The 16,936-nt window shown below is 42.5% G+C and overlaps 2 protein-coding genes across 2 annotated transcripts in view; both read right to left on the reverse strand.

The window, feature by feature from the left end:
- LOC146689310 (carboxypeptidase M-like) overlaps positions 1 to 6,739 on the reverse strand; it is a 29,266-nt gene extending 22,527 nt beyond the window's left edge. The window contains exons 1-3 of the mRNA XM_085437135.1: positions 6,666 to 6,739; positions 5,349 to 5,528; positions 267 to 364 (exon numbers count right to left, since the gene is read on the reverse strand). Of these exons, the coding sequence (XP_085293261.1) occupies positions 267 to 364; positions 5,349 to 5,514 (264 nt within the window). The 5' untranslated portion in view covers positions 5,515 to 5,528; positions 6,666 to 6,739. The remainder of the gene's footprint in view (positions 1 to 266; positions 365 to 5,348; positions 5,529 to 6,665) is intronic.
- A 7,247-nt stretch (positions 6,740 to 13,986) lies between these two features.
- On the reverse strand, positions 13,987 to 15,663 carry LOC146689311 (nuclear factor 7, ovary-like). Its single transcript, XM_085437484.1, has one exon. The coding sequence runs from the start codon at positions 15,661 to 15,663 to the stop codon at positions 13,987 to 13,989; it is 1,677 nt and encodes a 558-aa protein (XP_085293610.1).
- Between the last annotated feature and the right edge of the window lie 1,273 nt (positions 15,664 to 16,936).

Raw genomic sequence — 16,936 nt, forward strand, 5'->3', positions numbered from 1 at the left:
CAGTTACTAACTGACCTGCCTAAGTATACAAAGAACCTGAGATTAGTGTTTCTTGATTCGGCTGATTCGGCACACTGTCCATTTCTATCTGAGAATTATGCAGGTCATCACACACTCTGTTGTCCACACACAAAGGAATCCACGGGCTCTGGACTCTGAATGGCTTTTGTTGATCTCTTTTGTCCTCCTTTAGTCCTGCTTCCTGTTAAAAGGGAGTGGCACTCTTCTGTGTGTGTGTGCGTGTGCATGTGTGTGTATTGTCTTACCTCATTTCCATGCATGTTACCCACATATTTGAACTCTGGGATGCCAACTGTGTGCTGGTGAGGACTGACACCCAAAGCCAACACCCACAGCTGCTGACCTGAGAGACACGCAGAGCAAACAGAGCCTTCAGGAGCTAAGAGTTACAGTTTGTGCTGCTCACATCTGCTTAATTGAACATGATGTGCACTGGGAGATAAAAATATGTAATTAGGTAACGGTTCATTGTCACCTGGGTTAGTTAAGAATGCTAAGAAACGCACACCAGCATGCACAAAAATATTTGCTACAGCAAAGCTTTTCACAGTGACAACGTGCAATAAAAGCAAGTACACACAAAATATGACAGAAACCAACAATAAAAACAACAAAACAAATAAAACTCTGAATGTCCACCCGGTCTCCAGAGACCTGCTTCTCTAAATTTGCTGTGAGCGTTCACAGCTGACAGACTGACTGAGGAGAAAAATGAATTACAATATTCAATATGGTCAACATTCAGTACTAAGAAAGTAAGCAGCAATTCAAAACATGTGAACGTAAAAGTGCTCTCTCTCTTCACATCCAGTGACTCTGTTCTGTCCACATAAGTATCCCATGATGCCTTTCTGCCTGCATCCTGTGAATTACTGCTATCTGTTGTCTTTGGAGGTCAGTTTGATGATAAGCCACCAGAATCCATCCTTGCAGGGCCCTCCCTGTGTCCTTAACAAATTCTGGAGCCTTCAGATTAGTATGCACTACTGTGTAAAAGTCCACTCCTTATTTCTTTATATTATTAATTGTCTAGTTATGTATTAAAAATTACAAGGTCCACAGTCCAATTAAGTAAACAGTAGAAAATTAATTATCACTCCACCAGATCTGTTTCACTGACTTTCAGTCAAGTTTTTTATATTTTAACAATTTTTATATCAGGCTATAAGCTTGATTATTTCTGCTGTAAAGTTGTTCATTTTAAGAGTCTATGGGAACTAGAGAAACTGCAGCTGCACATTTATTCCCCTGTTCACTTCCATTTTATTTCTGGAAACATCTGGAATACCATTTTACTTTAAGATCAGTTTCAGATACGTTGAAGGGAGAGGAACACTAAATGTTCAGCTTGTCCATCACCACGTGTCCATGCCAAACAGCACTCTGCTTTATCACACATTTGACCTTATATGGAGACAAAATGTACAAAATGAGGGTTGTGATTTGTTAAAAACCGTGAAACTGAGGCTCATAATGAGATATGAGGAAGTGGGAATCGGGCTCATTTTCTCATGTTTCAAAATATATATATGTTTTTTTCTTGTTTTGAAACCAGAGGAGTCGCCCCCTGCTGGTTAGAAAGAATCATATCAATGCATCTTTCACGTGTTTTACGTGAAACTTTTTTAATGTTTGCAGTAAACTAAAGGTCAATAAATAATCTTTATCTGCTGTATTAGAAGAAACTAAAATAAGTTAATATTTTTAATCAAAGGCTTTAATTCCTCTTTGCTCTTTCAGTGTCTTTGAACTCTGTGCTTTGGTTTGGCAGCCTGCAGTTTTGAGGTTTAAATTTTAACTCTCAGTTAGTCAGTTTCCTCACAGGCACACACACCCACCCACCCACACACACTTCTGTAACTGTACTGCCAGTACTACTGGTTATTCAATGAATGAAACTACAAGTCTCAACAAGCCAGGAACACACACTCACGTAAATCACGGCAAAGTGTGACTCAGTCATCAGAGCAGCAGCCTGAGGGAAAAACTGATTCGTTGCACAAAGACAAGATGAGACTGAAAAATGCATAAACACACTCGGGCTGGACGGAGGCCAGCTGGTGTCCCAGATTAGCTCAGATTAGCTCTGTGTGTGTGTCAGATTAAGCAGTCTGGGATTAAATTAGAAACTATTTACTGTCCAGTCATGCGATCCACCAACAGATAGATCCAGGTCAGTCAGTCATTGGTGGTGGGTATAGAGGCGGATGCCCGATGCTTCATCAATTATCCATCATTCCTATTGTGGCGTCTACATGTAAGGGAATCAGTCTAAGAACAGGTTGTGTTTCAAAGCTTTATGATCACCTAAATCTACATCTGCTGTACTGTATTTCCTGCAGTCGCCTCAAACGGAATTCATTGTTACTCACTTTTTGTCAGACATTTAATGTTAAATGGATGAAATTGTCATTTTCTTTTTCCAAACCAATAAGAATTGCACAAATCGTGGTCTGGGATAATTGTCCTGCTGAAAAAATGAAGGTGCTGGCAATCAGATGCTCTCCAGATGGTATTGAAAGCTGGATCAAAATCTGGTGGTACTGCATTTGTAATTTCATTAAATTTGAGAAGATCAACATCACTGGTTGAAATGAAGCCCCAAACTGAGTCACACAGAGTGTCCATTGTTTTGTACAGATGGCTGTAGACTCACACTGTTGGATCTCTACTCCTGACCTCCTCTGTACATACTCACATGTGCAGATCACCTGAATAAAATTAGTAGGTCATTAGCAAGACTCTATAGAACTTGACTGCATGCTGAGGTGGCAACCCGTAACCCTACCTACTCAAATAAATGTAAGTAAATGTAACTGTTTGGAAATTTGTACTTCTAAAAGTACTGTTGTTGCAACATGTTAATTCACTCATGAGCTGCTGTAACACAAATCAAATGGCTAAACTGCCACCTCAGCATGCAGTCAAGATCTATAGACTTGCTAATGACCTATTAATTTTATTCAGGGGTGTTGTAGCAGGGACACATGTTAAAATTTAAGGACACCGGCCCTGGAGGACTGGAGTTTGACCCGTGTGCTTTAGAGCAAGTCTGGCTTTTTAGCAGCAAGTCCAAGACTTGCACAGCACAATATATGATACGCACACAAGAGAAAATTGTTAAGAGGGTGTTGTGTTGCAGGATTGTGAAAGGTTGTCTTCTAATATTTGGAAAGTAGGAAGTCCCATTATGACCTAATGTCTCATCTCAGAATGTAAAAAAACCAGAATTTGTTTCAGAAGTGAAAGTTTAGTAGATGAAGATTTAAAGTATTCAAGTTTCAAATGTTCAAATGCAGATGACTGTGATTAGACAGTGGCCAGCTTCACACAGACTGATTTTGCTCATACTTTTAGAAATATAAAGCCAGCCAGCGATATTCATTTATGAGGCATGTTTCACAGACAGGAGGATAAGAAGCAATTAATAATAAACAGGAGAAATATATACAAAACAAAAGAAAAGGCTACGGAGCCCCGCAAGGGACATTGGAGGAAAAAAAATTAAGATGAACTTTTGTGAGATCCTGCAAAAATTTTGCGAGATCCAGAGTTAATTTGGTGAAATCCTGCAAAAGATTTTGCGAGATCTCGCAAAAGTAACTCAGGAGCTATGTCCCAATCCCTAGGCTGCATCCTTCGGAGGCCGCATTTGAAGGCCGATTACGTCACAGCCAGTCGATGAAGGCTGTCCCAATTCAAAGTCTCCTCCAAATGCGGTTCATTTCCCCGAATTTGAAGGATGGGTCGAATATTTCTTTCGTGGCCCAACCTATCCCAGAATTCATAGCGCGGCCCATCCAATTCCAGTTACCAACAATTGGGGGCAGCTCCGTAGTTTTAATATTACTCTTTCTGGGTCACAAAATAAACTTTCAAGATATTTGAAAATGTGTGTGAATGTGTTTGTGAATGGGTGGATGACTGGATATGTAAAGCGCTTTGGGGTCCTTAGGGACTAGTAAAGCGCTATATAAATACAGGCCATTTACCATGTAGGTGTGTAACTTCAAATATCTGCTTGATTTATCAAGACATCACATATTTGCAAAAGTGCTCCAATGTTTTTTGAGATGTCTGTTACCCACTAGCTCGATAGCTAGTTGGGGGGTTCAAGGCTTACTAAAGCCGGCGAGAACAGTGGACTTCCAGCACACCATTTTCAAAACCCCTGCAACCTTTCGCTACTCAGATTATGATATATAAGTCACTTAGGCAACTTAAAAATGTTATTGTTTGGCTTTTTTCAGTTTTTTATTTGTTCCTCAGTAAAACAGTTTGGCTGAGATTAAAGTTATAGTTTTCACACAGCTAAATAAACGTCAAACAGAAAACTGATTAAACAGAAGTGTGAGATGGTAGCGAATTTACTCCAGTGTCCCGTTATATTTTAGATAGCAAGGAGCAGATAACTGACACAGGTGGTGGCGCAAATCTGAAGGCTAGACCATCCCATTTCACAGCCTTGCACTTCCAGCCTTGTCAGTCTTCGGAGGACCAGGCCTTCGCGGTCTACGTGGGCCGTGTCCTTCGAAGGATGCGGCCGGGATCTTGCTCCTGAGTAAAAGTTTTGCGGGATCTTGCAAAACTTCATCTTCATTTTTTTTCTCCAATTGTTCCTTGTGGGGCTCCGTAAAAGGCACACAGGAGAGGACAGGTGCGAAGTGTTTGGAAGTAGTGCAAAAGGACTCCATGTGTGGTTGTGCAAGTCATTAATGCAAGACATTAATGTATGCAGTTTTGTATATCAAATGCAATGAAATATAGAGAAAGTTAGAAACATTTCTTGATCTTGACAAACTGAATCATGAAGAGAACAAAAAAGATTATTGCAGCAGAAATAAAATATCCCGGTCTGTCAGTCGAGCTGAGAAAGCTGAAACGGTTCACTTTTTAACCAGATTCGGTTCATTTTCATTTCTGCAGCACCGGCTTATAGCAGCAGCTGCCTCAGCCTCAAACCTCAACACTGTTTACACATTTGGCAAAATTACCTTTTTAGATTCTTTCACTGAGCTGCTGCTGGGTGGATATCCCTTAAATAAGAGCTCCTGATCTCAAAAAAGCCCCAAGACATTGGCGCAGGAACAATAACCTCCTTTATTCTTTTTTCACCGTATCTGATAATGGCTATCAAAACAAAAAGACTTTAATAAAAAAAAGCTAAACACATGGCTGTGTGGGAAGTCTTCACGAGGAACACATCCGCCCAGGAAATCTTGTTATTGTGATCATCACAAATTGTCATTTCACACCTTTTGTCATTTCAACTCCCAACTAAGTCTCAGAATTACAGGTGGGACAGGAAGCAGCAGGAGCAGGGTTACCTTTTGAAGACTGGCCGATGCTGTACAGGTGTGTGATGTCAGGATTCGAGGTGCTGACCTGCTTGAGGTACTGCTCAATCTCATGGTTGTTGTGATACCGAAACTCCAATGTCCAGGCGGGTGTGAAGAGGAAGAAGGGAGGAAGGAGGAAGAGGAGTGATAACATCACTGCAGTAAGACCTGTGGAGGGAAACAAAAATATTTTTAAAGTAAATGAAATAATTTAAACATCTTCACTGACATTCTACTCATTTTTATAAGTTTTTATAACTCTACATAAACAGATAATCAATGATGTTCATGCACAGAGTCCTTCTTGAAACAAGTCTCACCACCTTTAAATGTCTCTGGGCAATTATTTGGGCAGTTAAGTTTAAGCTTTCTGTAAATTAACTGTAATTTCAGTGGTTACCTCCACATAAAAATGCATGTATATAATCATAATACGGTTTGACTTTGCCAAAAAATTAGCTTTTGAAATTTTTTCCTCCTGGATGTTGTACTTCCAGAAGAAAAAACAGCTTTGCTGCTGCATAATCCTCCTGTTCCTCGAGAGCCATACCTCCCACTTATAAAGGCTTTGCTTGAAAATAAAGGACTCCGACTTGAAAATAAAGGACTCCGGCATCCTGAATTTTAAGGGATTTTGTTAGCATCACATCACTGTTCAGTATTAATTCTCAATCTCAAGAGAAAGAAGCAGGTAAGTCTTCATCTAGTTAAACCAGTCATATAAAACACTGGTAATGTTTTATCTCAGTAGAGCATTAATCCAGTGAGGAGACAGTTTGTAGGATTACATTAGATGACTCTGTATATTTCTTGTTGACTAAGTTGTGCCATTTAAAGATTTTTGATTGAATTAAGTTTGAGTTTAAATGCAACAAAACACTGAAACCTACCAAATAAAACACTTAATAAGACAATATCAGGGAGCAACAATAATAATTGTTATTATTATTATTATTATTATTAATAACAACAATAATAATAATACATATTATCGGATGATTAGCGAGACACAGTGAAGTTAAACTGCAATTTATACATTTTATAAATGTCCTTATTAATCTAATAAACATAGGATAAACAAATATTAAAAAAATATTTTTGTGAAAATAATAGCAACAAAACAAGTAAGAAATAAACAATTTAAAATATTAATATATTTAAAAATACATTCTAGTCAAATTCTGAAGGTACTGTTAGTTGTAAACATCACCACCGTGAAAGTGCTGTTTAAAGGAGAAGTAACACAGAGCGGGAACGCGTTTGAGGTCAAGTCTGGGACTGTCAGGTGAGCAGAGACGGTCTTACCTGTCCCCGCGGCTCCGAACAACACCGGCAGAAAGACGAACAGATAGCCGCTGTCTGTCGCTCCTCTCAATGAGTGTTACTCATTCACCATCGGGTCTTCGTCTCACTCCGCGGGAGGGGCGGAGCTTGGAGAAGTGTGCGTGTATGTGTGTTGGGCGCAGGCGCAGGTTGTCGGCAGGTTTGTGAATGAAACAGAGCGATGATTCATGCAATCTGCTCAAAGAGGCTCACATGAGTAGATCTGAAAGTGTGGTTGACAGCGACGGAAGCAAAACATATCCAAATGCATTCAAATGAAGAGGAAATGACAGAGGAAGTAGGCGTCCAGCAAAGAGAGAGCAGGCAAAGAAAAAGGCTTCTAGTGAGCTGTGTGTTAGGATGGACACTGAAGAAGGAGAAAAGGAATTGTATCTATTGGCTCAGCAGAGTGAGCTGGAAAGGATGTGCAGCAGGTTAGAGTGATTAAGGATGGAGAAGAAAATGTAAGGAGTGAAGAGACTGTGCTGAGAAGATGGAAGAAGACTAATAAGAAAGAGAAGAGGACAGATTGAGGAGTGACAGTAGTAGCTTTATATTGTAAGGCAAAGACCCTACAATAATGGTATGTTACCAGTAGGGTGAGATGGAGGCAGATGACCCCTAAAGAAAGCAGCAGAAAGAAGAAGAATTTATTATTTTAAGAAAATGTGATGGTGATTTAAGGTAGAAAAAGTTGTATTTTGATCTGGTTGAAATTTTAGGTGGGAGATGATGCTGTAAAGGCCCATTAATGTTTTCTCTGAGTCTTTGTTCTTTTTGCTGAGGAGGCTGAATGAGTCTTGGAAGAGTTAAAAGGGTCCTTAAAATAGCTGTAGGAGTCTTAAACAAATTGAGTTGTTGAAGGGGTTGTAAAGATGTTGAGGAGATTGTAGGGACTTCAAAGAGCTTGTATAGGGGAATGCTCTTCTTATAAGGGGTCTTGAGAAAGGTGTTGGTATTGCTGCTGAGATTGTAGTTCTAAATGTTCATAAAATTTTTTTGCTGTGGAAATTTTGGGAGGCATTCAGCAACTCATGCACGCTTCTCAAGAGTTGGTGAAAGGTTTGGACTGCAGACAGGCCAGTTGGTTCTGGGTCTGGTGACCCAGTGTCCATGTGTTTTTGTGCATGATTGGTATTCCTTGGTTTTGCGTAATTTTTTTTTCTTTTCAAACCACGAAACGGTTTCATAATACTGTCCGATACCACAATAAATAATTTTCTGTTGTAACCCTCAAATGGTAAGGTAACGACAATCATTTTTCACTTTCTCACAAAACTAAAACATCTCTGCTTCCACATCCAATTGTCTGTAATGGAGGTGGAGTAAATTAAACTGGATCCGCATTCTGTGCCCAACTAATGCTTGCTATGCAGGGGGAACAAATTTTGTTTGGGATGCCCACCTTGGCACAACTCCTGGTTTGGCCGCATGTAGCGAGGCTCCAGATGCTTTCAGTGTGAACTCCAGATCGCCAACAGGTCTCGTACACAACAGCCGCCTTTCACGTGCGGCTCCGACGTGCTAAGGTCACTACCTGAGTTACACCATGTCGCAAGTTTTGTGAGATACTGTATATTGGATTGATCCATCCCTAGTCTTGTGTTTTGTGAGTCTTGCAAAAAAAAGTTCAGCACTCCAACTCTCATTAAAGCCATAGAGCTATAATAGATGCAGTATGTGGTTCAGCATTGTCCTGCAGAAATATGCAAGGCATTCTCTGAAAAAGACCTCATCTGGATGGGAGCGTGCGTTCCTCTAAACCCTATTAACCATTCAGCACTGATGGTGACTTTCCTGATGTGGCAGCTGATAATTCCTTTAACACTAATGCACCCTGATCATGTTCATGAGTAGGTCCTTCTCTGCACGATGGAGCAGAGCATGTCTTTGTCCTGTCGTCATCCACTCGCACCAAACCAGCTGCCGCAGATGGCCGCCCCTTCCTGAGCCTGGTTCCGCTGGTGGTTTCTTCCTGTTAAAAGGGAGGTTTCCCTTCCCACTGTCACCAATAGGGGGTCATATAATTGTTGGGTTTCTCTCTCTATGTATTATTGTAGTGTCTGCCTTACATTATAAAGTGCCTTGAGGTGACTGTGGTTGTGATTTGGCACTTTATAAATAAAATTGAACTGAATTTTATTAATGTGAATCTGAACTCTCTGATATTCATGTCTTTGATGTTCCAGTATCTCTAATGTGGTGTCACACAGTGATTTTTTATTCCTGTCAACAGTAAAAATGGAAATAACTGTGTGATGGTAGGAAGAGGCTTCATAATAAAATCAGACAGGAGCCTGAAGTTATGCTAGATTGCTTTGTGGTAATTTGGCGCCATCTGCTGGTTAAAGTTCTAAACTATAGTTCAACTGTTTCCATTATAGCTCAAAAAGAACCGAGAAATTATAGACTTAAAACATAGAATCAATTAAAACTTAGTAGAAAAAAAAATCTAATATTTTTCACTAGTCATCAGTGATGACTGGTGTCCACCCTCAATCTCTTTGTATGTATCTCAGGGCTCGTGGTCTACTTTAGGACCAAGAGATAAAGATCAAGGGAAAAGCTTTCACATAAATTTAACTCATATAAAATGAATTCACATAAAAGGAAAAACAAACAAACACACACATTAAGTAATTATTCCCCAAACATTACATATAAGGAAAAAACTGACTTTGTACAATTCAAACGAGCTTAAAAGTCGATATTTGGTATATTTTGATATGACTGCCTTTCACCTTTATTCTTAAGCAGTCTGAACTCTCTGAGGCAACTTTCTTTAACTTCTTTAAGTATCTTCAGGCATTGTTCTCCAGGCTTCTTGAAGGACATTTAAAACTCTTCTGTGGATGTTTCTGCCTTTAGGTCTCTCCTCTGTTAGGATGATCCCACACTTCTTCAACAATCCTGAGGTCTGAGAGAGGCCAATCCATAACTTACAGTGTTCCATTGTGTGTTGTTTCAATCCAGCCAAGGTTACGCTGAAAAATGAAGCTGTTGCCAATCAGGTGGTTTCCATTTGATATTGCATGGTGGATCAGAATCTGATGGTACTTTTCTTTGTTCATAATTCCAATTCCAAACAGCACTGCATCCTATCTGATTCACTGAAGTCCAGTTCTTGTGCAATTTTCATAGCTTAGCCTCTTCTCTCTGTTTACCTTCCTCAAGAATGGCTTCTTACCCTTCCAGGGAGACCATATCTGTTGAGGCTTCAGTGAACAGTAGCTGGATCAATGGAAAGTCCAGATGCATCTCTTGGGTTCAGGTCTTTGCTGGATTTCTTCCTGTTTTTAAAGGACATGACTTTCATATACTGATCATCTGCTGTAGATTTGAGGGGGATTGTTTTAGGGCTGAGACTTTATCCGTCAATTTTTTAAGGACATGCTGCAAACCATGCTCAGTTGTTGGTGCAAAAATAAAAATTTATGGCTGAAAAATCGTTGCTATTTTTCATAGATCCATCTAAAGAACATATGTTTTTGTGAGAGGTTGCTAGTAATGAAGTGGATAATGGAAAAACCTAGGAGTTTTTTTTTATACTTGAATGATTCATAAACATTCTTCTAAGAATGGACAGATACAAGAACTGGACTGAAAACGAGTGCAAAAGCAGCCAGAGTCCAATGGACAACTTTTCCTTCCCACTCCTTCAGGAAGAGTGAAGAACTATTGCTCAAGGACACTTTACAAAATTACAAGAAAGTCTGGCTACTTGGAGGCAAAACATAAAGTAGTGAGGGGATGCTGTACGGTACATTAATTATTAGGAGCATCTAAGTAGTGTTCAGACACGAGCAGCCCATTCAGTTTGTTCCTTGAGCTTCCAGTCAGATGTGAAGAAAAAATACATTTTGTTTTTCTTCAGCTAAAAGGAAAAAAAAAAAAAGATCGGATTGTGATCAGAGGTATGAACTGACAGTGGCTGGAAGAAGATCGCTGTCTCTTTTAAAACACTCAAAGACATGCAACTATGAACTCAGAGCAAAGCAACATGTGAAATACACACATCTGTTTTAATATATATGTTTAACATACACGTTATAGCTCAAAGTGCTGTACTCAACTTGCCTTATTCTCTCAAGCACTTTTTTCTATCGGTCATTCACACACATGTACTCACACTCGATGGATGCATGTTGGTACTTTAATTCTGTCATAAAGCTTACATTTCTGTGAGCAGCTTTTGTTGGGGAGAAGTTGTGATGCTCACTCTCTCGATTAAGTCTATTGCAGATCATTTCTGGCGTGTTCTAATTGGAAAAACTAAATCCATCATAGATTTTTGCTAATTTGCATCTTTTTGACTGACTGCATTGCACCGCAAGCCTAAATCTTATTATATAATGAGCACTATCATTATTACAGAGATGTAAATGTTTATTTTCTGTGGATATTAAGTTTAGTCATTAATATTTTTGTTGTGCATGGGTTATTAATGGCAAGTATTTGACACATAAATACACACACTTTGTTAGGGAGCAGCAGCACCCCACCCGGTGCTGCTGCAGGGGGGCAGTGGAGCATTAAGTGGGGCCCTTTCGTGCCGTGCAGGTGTCACAGCAGTGCACATGAAGGCCAGTAGAACCATCCCCTGAGATGACGGAGAGTTTTGGCATTCCCATAGTGGCCGGGCCCCCTAAGCCGTGGACAAGCTCGAACATCTGTGACCGCAGCGACCGAGGCACCAACAGCTGCAGGAGACCCTTGCCCTGACCGGCTGCCCACCATCTCCGGTATAGGAGGCCGTCGTGGGTCTCCAGATTATTGTACTGGGAGTAGTAGGCCTTCACTTTGGGCCCCTGTCCTGATACCCATGTCTAGCCTGGGCGTCGTGCCGCCTCCAGCCAGGCCCCCACTTAAACCAACCTCGCATCAGCCTCCTGCTCCCGCTTCAGCTGCTGCATGGTCAACGAGAGCCATCCCTCTCCGCTTGTTGTGGCCCGATCAGTAGCCACGCCCAGTGCCTCCTGGGCCCACTCCCCCAGTCATTTCAAGAAGGGCAGTTGGTGTGGGCGCAGACAGATGGGTTGAGCAGAGCCGGTGTCGATGGTGTGCTGAACCAGCCGCATCTGCCTGAAGTCTCTGTCACTAGCGGCAATGATGTCCACATTCTTGTCCAGGAGGCACCTCAACCGCTGGCGCGGCCACAGGTCATCAACAGCTTGGGTTGTCTTGGTCAAAGGAGGTTTGTCGGGCCTAGAGACTGGGGCTGAGGTGAGTAGAGATGGTCCAGAGCCACCGGCGTCCGAAGTCTGTTGAGTGGCAGCTGCCTGAAGCCCGGCTTGTCTGTCTCTGGTTCCCTCTGTTCCCTGCTTTTGACTGCACTGGAGGGCCAGAGTCTCTGTACCAAGAGTGATCGCCAGCTTCGCGGTGTCAATGCAGGCCCCCCAGCAGGTCAGCAGATCAAGGCCGATGATGCACTGGTCTTGGATGTCAGCAAGCCAGAAGTCATGCACCACCTCCACATCCTTCACTCGGATCCGCAACGTTTCTTCCCCTGCATGTCAGTCCTCTCCCCCGTCACTGTCATCAGCTGGGTGTCAGTGGGTGACCAACCCATCACAAGCGGCCCGGACGTCCCAGGGAGCACCCCAGGTCGTATTAGGGAAATGGTAGACCCCGCATCCACCAGGGCCCGGCAGGGCTGATCCTCAACACAGCAGCTCAGGTAGAGTCCCTTGATGTGGCCAACTAGGCCCACCACCGTGCATCGTTCTTGGAGGGGGGCAGGAAGCTGGAGCAGTGGTCCCCTCGCTACACCGCTCCCCCTCTCGTTTCCCTGAGGCCACGTAGTTCTGGTCTTCGGGGTGGGCGCCAGGCAGTCACGCGCCAGGTGGCCAGGCTCATCGCACCGGTAGCAGCGGCCGGTCGATCAACGGGGATGCCTCTGGGGCACCGAGGGCTGCAGCTGGAATATCTCCGCAGCCTATCCCTCCCTGCCGCAGTCTGTGGCTCTGATTTGGGGGGTAGTTTGGGGGGGTCACCTGCTGGTTAGGTCACGAGGCGAGCACCAGCTCAGCCCTTTCAGCCTCAAGGAGCGCCTCACAGAGAGTTCGAGGCATGGCCAGGCGGACGTGTTGGCGCAGTCGCTCTGGAAAGAGTCCTCGCAGAAAAGCATGCAGGCTAAGCTGCTGCTGGGAACTCCGGGTAGCCACGACGAGCATATAGCAACACATCAGCTGCAAAGGTGCCCAGGCTCTCCCCTGTCCAGCGGCTCCAGTTGGTCAGCTGCTCCCTGCTCTGATCAGTGGAGTGCCGCTGCCCAAATCACCTCTCGAGTGCCATGGTGAGGGCCTGGAGCTCATGCTGATCTGCCGGGCTAGGTCAAGGAGTACCTGCAGTGCATCTCCTTCCAACGCTAGCGCTAGGTGTGTAGCAGCCTCTTCGTCGCTCCAGCCACTATGCCTCGCAGCTAGCCATACTTGTGAGAGGTAGGGCTCTAGCGGAGTTAGCCCATTGTATTTCGGTACCTTAGCTGGCGTTGTAGGCATCACTGCTTGCTGTCGGGGGCTTGGCCTATTGGTCGCCAGAGGCAGCCCACGAAGCATTGTCCTAGCGTTTGTTGCAGCGGGCCGCTGCTCCTCGACGGCTTGCTCCAGCCTCTGAATATCTCTCTCCATTCTGGCGAGGGTGAACTATCCCACTTCTGACACCAATGTGGCGAGCTCAGACAAGGAGGAGACAGAGGTAATGTCCAGTCTGGCATCCCGCAGTGTTAGCCAGGGAGCACAGCCGTTTAGCATTCAACAGACTAACACTAACACAACCACTTGGCGCAGCTCTAGCATAACAACAAAAAAAGAGCGTCACCTGTAACCATGACAACATAATCCTGCAAACCTGGAACAACAGAACATAGCTGTCAAAATCCCAAACAGCCCTGACCAGCTACAAAATTAAGCAATATTAAATAATAAGAAATTTTAGTGTATTTCGTGTACATGTTATTTTATGGTATGATATTTACAATATAGCACAAATCCATAATAATAAAGTTTAATTTCAATGTAAACAGGGGGCGTTAAGATGCTCATTAAAGTTTAATTATACAGTTTTAATTTCTTCCAAAATACTCCTACTCCTATACTCCTTTCTAAAATAAACCGAAAATAAATACATTTACCTGAATAAAAAATTCCTTTGAAATAATTTCTTTCTAAATGTCAGCTTTTCTAAGTGAAACATTGATGTTAGTGAGCCTCCTTTAAACCTAAAACCAAGAGTATACCCTCAAGAACCACCAACTAAAACAAAATTACATCCAAACAACCAAATAGTTAAAAAAAATAAAAAATTAGTCCGATCTTTGCTGTTTGACAGGAGTGATGATTAGGGGGGCAGTGTTTGTGCCACTGTCACTACTACCAGGACTGAAAAATGGATAAAGTTTCTCTGTGAAGGTTTGGCCAGTATATGAGTGAAGAAGAACTGCAGCATTTACATCATAAAAGGAAACCAAACCCTCCTCATAATCCACAAAAACTCTCACCTTCTCTGGGTGATCATTCACAGAGAGAGGGACAGGATCGGCAGCAAGTGCAAAGTACTCATTTCTGTCCCTCAGACATATAGCCCAGTAGCCGTTCTCTGGGTTAAGTTTAATTTCTCCCTTCCTATTGACCGACCCTTTGGCCACTCCTAACGTCCACCCAGTCTTTCCTTTAACCTGGACGTCATAGTAAAGTCTTCCACAGGAGAAGCCTCGTGTCCCTAAAACAGAAATTGCAGGTTCAAATCTTTTTGAGCTGTCTGGCAGTTCCTTCCATTCATAATCACAATGAACTTGCTTCCCATCATTGGACAGGATGAGAGCAGGATGTGCCGTATTGGGATCCAAAGTAACATCCACCGCATTCTGCCGAATGTTGTTGAACTGAGCGTCCCGTATCATCTTCACCTCATTTTTGATGGTCTCTGTCAGCTCATCCACAGCTTTCACCAAAGCTGTCCTTGTGATTCCCTCGTATATTGCTGGACAGATGCTGACATCTGTCCAGTCTTTGGTGGGTGGAGCAGCATTCAGGGACAGGAAGCTCTGGAGGAAACGAAGACGGTCTTTAGAGCGTGAGAGTTCCTCCATCTCATCACGTCTCCTTGTCAGCTCAAAGGCCTCCTGCTCCAGCTCTGTGATATAAACTTTGGTCTGTTTCTCTGTCCTTTTCTGGTTCTCTTCAGTCATCTCGATTAGCTCTGCCTGAGCTCTTTCCAGAGACTTAATCAGAGCCGAGAAGACCCGAACACCATTTGCTGTCTCTCTGTCTGCAGCTTCTGTGCTGAGCTTTAAAGATTGTTTGAGCTCGTGGACTTTTCTTTGTCTCTCTTGGATCATGTGGAGAATTTTAGCCTCTGTTATCCCAAGTTGTGTTTTTTTTGCTTCATATTCCTCTTTCAGGGGAACTACCCGGTGAAATCTGTGATCTGTGTCCACACATGACTGACATATGATCATTTGTTCATTCTTGCAATAGAAGTCCAAAGGTTTGCCATGCTCAGCACACATCCTGTCTTCTTCTTTCTCCACAGAATTAAACAGCTTGTGAGATTTTAAGATGGACACTGTTTGATGAAAATGTAGATTAGCTACAAAGAAGAGTGTAAGAAAGGTTAAGCTAAGAATTATGAACAGGCAGGACTTCAGCGATGTCCGTTTAGGTGCAGCAGGAGCATCATAAGAACCTTTCTCTTGTATGGCATTGTGTTGTTCTGAGCTATCATCAGCTTTCTTTCCAACAGTTTTTCTAAACTGAACAGCCATCTCAGATATGAAAGTATTCACACCAAGCTTATATTTCCTATCCACCTGCTCTTTGCACATGGGACACTTGCGCTGGGAATTAAAATTTAAATGTTCCGTGATGCAGTCTTTGCAGAAGTTGTGTCCACATGGGAGTGTGACGGGATCCCTGAACACGTCCAGACAGATGCAGCACAAAAGCTGCTCTTCAGTCAGAAGATAGCTGGCAGCCGTCATGTTGATGATCTGCAGCCAAAAGAGAGAATGAATGGAGCCAAAACTTTTCTTAAAAACATAAAAAAACTCATATATTTTAAATATGTTCAATAACACTGTGTGTGTGAAATTGTAGGTTTCAGAAATTTTCTGCATGCCTAAAATTATTATTTTTTTGTGTGAAGTGAAGTAAAACATTGGCAATAAAAAGCATCTAATACATGAAGATAGCTATTGTACCCACTGTTGGTCAAGTTACATGAAAAAAGTAATTAGTAACTAATTACTTCTCCAAAATAGTAATCACGTCACTTTACTGATTACTTATTTTCAAAAGTAATTAGTTACTTAGTTATTAAAAACATGATATACAACCTGAATAGGTAATAAAGCAATGGACCTTTCAGCCCAATTCCATTTTTTATGCACAATTGATCATGTAAAATGTAATCAAATGATAAAGTCTCTTTAAAACTTGTATTATTTGTTTTAATCTTTTAACTTTATGCACATTGCATCAAGCAAAAATTAAACAATACAGGGAGTGCAGAATTATTAGGCAAATGAGTATTTTGTCCACATCATCCTCAGGGATAGCAGGGATAGCTCAGTAGGTAGAGTGGTTGCCCCATGATCGGAAGGTCGGGGGTTCGATTCCCCTTAACAGCTACCCTGAGGTACCCCTGAGCAAGGTACCGTCCCTACACACTGCTCCCCGGGCGCCCAATGGCTGCCCACTGCTTCACTAAGTGAATGGGTTAAATGCAGAGAGCAATTTCCCCACGGGGCTCAATAAAGTACACACTTTCTTCTTCTTCTTTCTTCATGCATGTTGTCTTACTCCAAGCTTTATAGGCTCGAAAGCCTACTACCAATTAAGCATATTAGGTGATGTGCATCTCTGTAATGAGAAGGGGTGTGGTCTAATGACATCAACACCCTATATCAGGTGTGCATAATTATTAGGCAACGTCCTTTCCTTTGGCAAAATGGGTCAAAAGAAGGACTTGACAGGCTCTGAAAAGTCAAAAATAGTGAGATATCTTGCAGAGGGATTGCAAAGCTTCTGCAGCGTGATCATCGAACAATCAAGCGTTTCATTCAAAATAGTCAACAGGGTCGCAAGAAGCGTGTGGAAAAACCAAGGCGCAAAATAACTACCCATGAACTGAGAAAAGTCAAGCGTGCAGCTGCCAGGGCTGGACTGGGACAAAAAATCGGCCCGGGCATTTTGACTAGAGACCGGCCCACCAAAAATGTGACGTCATTCAGGGGTAAAACCGCAAAGGATTCT

This window comes from Copadichromis virginalis, linkage group LG17, assembly GCF_057382275.1.
Source record: "Copadichromis virginalis isolate Kocher_CV1m ecotype Utaka linkage group LG17, C_Virginalis_male_GT1.1, whole genome shotgun sequence".
Lineage (NCBI taxonomy): Eukaryota > Metazoa > Chordata > Actinopteri > Cichliformes > Cichlidae > Copadichromis > Copadichromis virginalis.

What these genes read in the sequence shown, in the direction of transcription:
- LOC146689311 (XM_085437484.1), bottom strand. Translation starts at nt 15,663, where the DNA reads ATGACGGCTGCCAGCTATCTTCTGACTGAAGAGCAGCTTTTGTGCTGC.